The sequence below is a fragment of the Triticum dicoccoides genome, chromosome 3B, assembly GCF_002162155.2.
Source record: "Triticum dicoccoides isolate Atlit2015 ecotype Zavitan chromosome 3B, WEW_v2.0, whole genome shotgun sequence".
Lineage (NCBI taxonomy): Eukaryota > Viridiplantae > Streptophyta > Magnoliopsida > Poales > Poaceae > Triticum > Triticum dicoccoides.
The window spans coordinates 526746532-526753268 of record NC_041385.1 but is presented as its reverse complement, the minus strand read 5'-3'; the positions used below and the strand labels follow the sequence as shown (position 1 = coordinate 526753268).

The 6737-nt window shown below is 50.2% G+C and overlaps 1 protein-coding gene across 1 annotated transcript; it reads right to left on the bottom strand.

Annotated features, from left to right (window-relative positions):
- Positions 1-573: 573 nt before the first annotated feature.
- On the bottom strand, positions 574-2766 carry LOC119276902 (putative FBD-associated F-box protein At5g53635). The gene is made up of 3 exons (XM_037558072.1): positions 1586-2766; positions 1342-1482; positions 574-1239 (listed from the first exon to the last, which is right to left on the bottom strand). The coding sequence occupies exons 1-3, from the start codon at positions 2699-2701 to the stop codon at positions 853-855; spliced, it is 1644 nt and encodes a 547-aa protein (XP_037413969.1). The 5' UTR covers positions 2702-2766; the 3' UTR covers positions 574-852.
- Between the last annotated feature and the right edge of the window lie 3971 nt (positions 2767-6737).

Sequence of the window (6737 nt, the reverse complement as noted above, 5' to 3'; positions counted from 1 at the left end):
AGAACGACTCTCCTACAAAAATGTTTGTTCAAAATAACCCGGTTTCAATCTTATCAGGTATATTTACCATAACATGGCTTTGTTGAAACAGAATTTCGTAGATGGCGAAGTTCATTGACGTTAGAGGGTCTCTTCGTAATACAGAGATGCAAAAGGCAGAACTGAAGAAACAAGCGAAGGAACTCTTTTTGATTCAAAGAAATTGCATATAATATTAATTAGGATTCTTTTTTCCATGGAGCTTCATTTGTACTCCATGGAGTAGATTGGAACCCATAGGAATTTTGTACAGAAAGAGTTCAGAAAAGAGAGCTGTCAAACCAGGACGAAAACCACGCCACATTGTCCATTTTGACAGTTGATGCGTCTCTTGCTAAATAAATAATAAAAGTCCGGGACCAAATCTGTGCAACACGACAAGTTGAGGAACAAAAAACATACTATCTCTGTACCGAAATACTTGTAGTTGGGGGGAACTACAGAGGGAGTAGTATTCACTCGTTTTCTCGGGAGGCACTTTCGGTGCAATTCTAATTTCGAACACCATGGCCTCGAAAATTCAAATGTCGGAGATGAACTTGAACTACGGTGCAAAGATATCAAAATGCTACACCATTATGTTATGATTATATTATAAACAGTACGAGCGATACACATCCAACAAGAAGTCCAGCTAATTGTGTTCTAGGAAAAATAATTCCAGCCAACCAGCCTGCTACGGTACAGCCAATCCAGCCTGCAGATTCTTTTTCTATTCCAGTAAACTAAAATGAACAATTCTCGGATTCTGACACAAGATGACAACTTAGAAGCATCTGACGACAATAGGGATTTTCAGATTGCAATCACCTTCTATTTTTTCTGGTGCTTCAGAGTATCCATCAGCGAAACTCTGTTTTCATTCTGGCACCGCCGGGGACAGCAATGGCACAAGTAGAGACCATTGACTGGCTCACAACTTGTGAAGAACAGGAACTCCATGTCCTGGCAGACTCTATTTATGCTGCTTAGAATATTTATTAGTCTACTGGCACAGTCTTCGCCTTTCAAACAGTAGAGCTCGACGACCTTAAGAGTTTTAGCCATCTCAAGCATAAAAGTCAGAAAGCCCCACTGGCACATTTCTCCTCCAAAATCCTCGAACACCAATTTGTTGAGCGAATGCTCGATGCACCGGATAGAAGTTGTCGTGTCCCATGATTCAGGAGTAACCCGCTGCGAAATTGATCGACTATCTGCCTGCAAACGTCGACCATGATTAACAAATAATGCATGATTCAGGAGTATGATGGTAGAGCTAAGTAGATTGGGGGTTAAGGGGAGCTGAGCTGCAATGGTTACCTCGACATGGAGCTCCTCAAGGCATGGGAAGCATTTGAGCAACTGAGCAACGAAGATGGTATGTCCCTTCTCTGAGAAGGGCACTTGGATGGCCAAGGTCTTCACGCTGCACATCAGGGTAGTGGACTGCAAGATACCTCCCTGCAATGTCCAAAACATGTCATAGGAAGCAAAGATACTTACTTTCAAAGCAATATCATCCGAGTTTTAGCTGCAACAAACAGAAGAAAAGGCAAAGCATTACATGGAAAACGGTATCACGCAGCACGAGAGGCCCGACGTTCTTCCCCAAGTACCCAAGCACCTGCAGCTTGGGGGCGGAAATAATTTTCACCGTCGCTCTGCCACTCGGCAAATGGATGCCTACCAGTTCTTCAAGGCTCGGGGCGTCCTCGACAACGAGCTCACTCAAGTAGCCCAAGTCGCCGTACAACCGTATCAGGCTCTTGGACCGGAGGCGGATTTGCTTGACCCCGGTGATGTTCTTGAGCTTTGCGCACTCCAGGGATGGGCAATGAGCAAGCATCCCCTGCAGGGCGTCCTGGGACGTTCGGACATTGGACAGGCGAAGCGTCTTGAGGGCGGGGAGCCGCAGCGCGTCCACCTCCGCTTCCTTGGGAAGGTCGCAGAAGCATAGTCTCAGGGTTTCGAGGGAGGCGAGCTGAAGGAGCGACGCTGGGAGGGTCGGCCTCCAGACTGTGTACAACATGTCCACGTCGACTTCTCGGACACCGCAGGTCGCGAGGACGGGGAACCAGCCGCTGACGACGCCCATGCGGTTGATGAATCCCTGCCCATACATCACGAAGCGGAAGCTGCGGATGCGGATGTGGCGGCGCGAGGCGAGGATGGAGTCCACGGCGCGGATGAACCACTCGCAGCCGCGGCCCGCCTCCGGCGGGAACGGCTGGCACGCGTTGAAGTCGAGGAGATACTGGTCGAACAGGCGGCGCCACCGCAAAGAGAGCGCTGTCGAACGGGCGGCGTCGCGGAGCGGGAGATAGGAGAGGATGCACAGCAGGATCGCGTCCGGGAGTTCGCCGATGCGGTCCTGGGCCGCCGCGTCGCCGATGCCGACACCGCCGCCGGACTCCGCGCGACGGCGTTTGGCCGCCCTGCCATCGAATTTCCCGTCGGTGTTCACGATCGGGGTCGGGGAACGCGGCGGGGGCTCGCCATCTCCGCCGCCGCGCCCGCGCCCGCGCCTCGCGCGAGAGGGATTGGCCGCCCTGCCGTCGAACCCCTCATCGGAGCGCAGCGGGGCGTCGGCGGCGTAGGAGGGCGGCCGATCCGACGACACGATCTGACCTCGCTGCGACGAGGTCGTGGAGACGGTGGCGGGGGAGTAGACGCAGCACATGCCTACTCCATCGGATGGAGAGTTCTGGAAGAACTGGGTCCTTCGTCCGTAAGGAAATTGTTGTCCAGTCGCCGGATCCGGATCCTCGTTGCATAGGTAACGGTTTCTGTCTGGCAGATCCTGCTGTCAGGTCCAATCCGCGTCGTCCATCTGAAACCAACGGTTGGATCTTGTAGTCGCACAGCTGTCACCTCCACCTACCCACGCCGTCCATGAAGTGGAGGCAGCCGCAGTTGCAGCCGAACCACCTTCCGGCATAGGTTTGTTGTATTCAAGTATTTTTCTTGCAGAAAACTTTGTTATATATCGTTTTGACTCATAGCAAAGAAAAAAAATCGTTTTGACTATTTTCATGCATATCTCAACTATTAAAAGGGAGTTGGTGCCCTTTTTCTCACCCACCTTCTATGTTACTTTTTGGATGTCGATAACTGCCACACGTGTGGTATGTTCGACATGTGCCCACACACCGTGTGTGGTGTGAGCAGAAGGCAGCCACACGGGTTGTGTGTGGGTGGATATTAGAATTGTCCACACGTGTGGGCACGGCTACTTCGTGCCACACGCCAACAAGTACTACTCATCTTCATCCCGCGCGTGTGGCACGAAGCAAAAATGCCCACATGTATTGACGCAATTACGTTAGATACATCGCGTAGTTGCCATCCTGATTGGCAGATGTAGTTATCCGAGATGGCAAGTGTAGTTGTAAAAGCATGGCAACTCTATCTGTTTTGGTTAACTATAGTTGCCATGTCTAATTTATGGTAGTTGCCGTGTGTTATCAAACTGTAGTTGTCGTGTGTGATTAACTACTTGCCACATATGATCAAACACTAGTTGCCATGTGTGTTTACCTAGTTGCCATGTATGGTCCAACCATAGTTGCCATGTGTGTTTATCTGGTTGCCACGTACGCGCAGCTGCAGTTGCCGTCTAGCAAAAAATCACAGTTGTCATGTGTGTTTACCTAGTTGCCACGTTCGTCTAACTGCAGTTGCCATTCACAACGTAGGAGTGTTGTGTGCGCGAAAGTAGTTCGACCACACGCGCTAAAACTAGGTGGTTGGTTGTGTGGGCAGAAACTAGTTCGCCCACACAGAGCAGCTGGCAAACAGCATGGTGCTAGCGTGTGGGCAAACTCTCCAACACCCACACACCAGCTTCGTCCTACGTGGCACACAAAATCAACCTTTTCATGCCAAGATTCGTGCAAAAGGCACTGGACGACGATCGAGGCGTGTGGGCGAGTTGGGTAACGCCCACACGTGTGGGCGTTAGTGTTTCCGTACATTTTTCCTCTTCACACACCTCCTTGGTTTGAAATAATGTAAATCAAATCGGTACTCCCTCCTTCTCAAAATCTTAGGCGCCCATTTTTCTGGAAAAAAATCCAAAATCTTAGGCGCTTAAACCTCTCAGCCTGCACAATTCTCTCCGGTACAATTAGGCCATGTTTGATAGCAAAGTATTTTGAGATTACTATAGTTTTTAAGATTATCATAGTTTTATTTACAATGAGGTGTTTGGTTGCCCTTAAAAACCGTGTTCTAAATACTATAGTATTTACTAAACCATGGTTTTTCTCTGTATTATAAAAGAGCCCCAGACCTCTCTTTAAAAAATAGAGCAGCCATAAAGAACGGCATGGCACCCCGTTATCCTCTTTGCCGCGGCTGCTACCCTGCCCGAGCGTCCTTTTTAATAACCTGCAAGCCTTGAGCATGGCCTGTTCAGTGGAGTTCAGTTTGTGCAAGCTTCGGTTGTTATGTATGGTGATGATAAGGAGTGGCCAGCTGGTTTACTAGCTAGAAAAATGCGCTGCTCTATGGCCATGTGCATGGCCGTTCTTTGGACGGTCGCTACATGCAATGGCTAGCTCCTCTAGAAAAACGGGCGTGTTTGCAGCAGTACAACTAATTTTACAACACTATGTCAAATAGCTTCTGTAGGTGTCAAAACCGGTGGATCTCGGGTAGGGGGTCCCGAACTGTGCGTCTAGGCGGATGGTAACAGAAGACAAGGGACACGATGTTTTTACCCAGGTTCGGACCCTCTCGATGGAGGTAAAACCCTACTCCTGCTTGATTAATATTGATGATATGGGTAGTACAAGAGTAGATCTACCACGAGATCAAAGAGGCTAAACCCTAGAAGCTAGCCTATGGTATGATTGTTGTTTTTCCTACGGACTAAAACCCTCCGGTTTATATAAACACCGGAGAGGGCTAGGGTTACACAGAGTCGGTTACAATGGGAGGAGATCTACATATCCGTATCGCCAAGCTTGCCTTCCACGCCAAGGAATGTCCCATCCGGACACGGGACGAAGTCTTCAATCTTGTATCTTCATAGTTCAGGAGTCCGGCCAAAGGTCATAGTTCGGTCATCCGGACACCCCCTAATCCGGGACTCCCTCAGTAGCCCCTGAACCATGCTTCCATGACGACGAGTCCGGCGCGCCAATTGTCTTCGGCATTGCAAGGCGGGTTCCTCCTCCGAATACTTCATAGAAGATGTTGAACACAAGGATAGTGTCCGGCTCTGGAAAATAAGTTCCACATACCACCGTAGAGAGAATAACATTTGAACAAATATAATCTGCTGACATATTCCGCAGCGTGACATTCGAATCGTTTTATTGTCCCACCTCAGCGCGTTTAGCGAGGCGGTTTCCTTGGCACGTCTTTGTCAAAGCAGAGATCGTGTCCCCTTATTCCAGGATTCTCATCAATACGGGCGTGGGTAACCCAACCATGCCTGTTGGTATGTCTTCTCAAGCGAAGGTGAGTCCCAAACGGTCACGGGGAGGGCTCTTGGTATTCAACCTCTTTATAAAGAGACCAAGGCTCGACTCCTTTTCTTTCAATCTCAATCAAATCCGCCTCCTACCTCGAGTTCCAACACCCAAAGCTTCAGATTCAGGCGCTTCGGACTTCCGACGATGTCCAGCTCCGACCTTCAGGGCCAGTGGATGCCTTCCTCCGTTACGGAAGAAGACGTGTTAAAGTTAAGAGATGCCAGGTATCTTACCGGCGAAATCTTGCATAGGCTGCCTGCCCAAGGGCAGGTCATTCCCACTCCCAAGCCCGGTGAGAGCATGGTGTTCGCGTCTCACTTCCTTCGGGGGCTAGGCTTCCCGATCGACCCCTTCGTGAGGGGGCTCATGTTTTATTACGGGCTGGAATTTCATGACTTAGCTCCGGAGTCCATCCTCCATATCTCATCGTTCATTGTCGCGTGCGAGGCCTTCCTCCATATTACTCCTCACTTCGGATTGTGGCTCAAAACCTTCAAAGTAGAGCTGAAGATGATCGAGGGCAGCACGCAGAGTGCGGAGGTGCTGTTATAAGCAAGATTGCCGATGCTCCATGGTCCGAGGGCTCTTTTCAAGAGGAGTTCGGCTTATGGCAACAAGAGTGGTTTTATATTACTGCTCCCAGGGGCACCAAATGGGTGGCGCCACCTGCTTTTCGCTCTGGTCCCCCACCACAGCTAGCATCATGGGTCAATAAAGGGCTAAACTGGGGGCCGTCCAAGGATGTGCCCTTGTTGCAGGGCCGCGTTCGAGATCTCCTAGAAAGAGATATCAATCTGGCCGTAGTGACGCAGGTGATGATTCGCCGCATCCTGCCCTGCAAACGCCACCCCCTCCGCCTGTGGGAGTTTAATCCGGAAGGACCACGAGCCCTCCAACATTTTGCGGGCGCAACGCCCATGGAGATGTACAATTTGTTCTTCGGATCACAAGCAATGTGTCCGGATTCATCCGAGGACGCCGGTCTGAGCTGTAATCGTCTGGACGCTCAAGTAAGTAGCCCTATACCCGGACTTGCTATAGCATATTTGTCATAAACTTGCCCTTAAAAGAGCTGTCCCTTAAGCAGGAGTGAATAGCGAAAGCAAAACTGATTAGGTGTCCGGCTCCCCTCCCCGAGACTATGCTGGATCCCGTGTTAACCAGGATGCTGGAGGTTCGCCTTTGGAAGAAGGCAAAGAGGGGAACAAGGAAGCTACCGCCTCCCCGAAGGAGGCT

What these genes read in the sequence shown, in the direction of transcription:
- LOC119276902 (XM_037558072.1), bottom strand. Translation starts at nt 2,701, where the DNA reads ATGTGCTGCGTCTACTCCCCCGCCACCGTCTCCACGACCTCGTCGCAG. An exon ending in TGCGTGATACCGTTTTCCAT is followed by an intron (nt 1,483 to 1,585) that starts GTAATGCTTTGC and finishes TGGACATTGCAG; the next exon opens with GGAGGTATCTTGCAGTCCAC. An exon ending in TTGAGGAGCTCCATGTCGAG is followed by an intron (nt 1,240 to 1,341) that starts GTAACCATTGCA and finishes CGACGTTTGCAG; the next exon opens with GCAGATAGTCGATCAATTTC.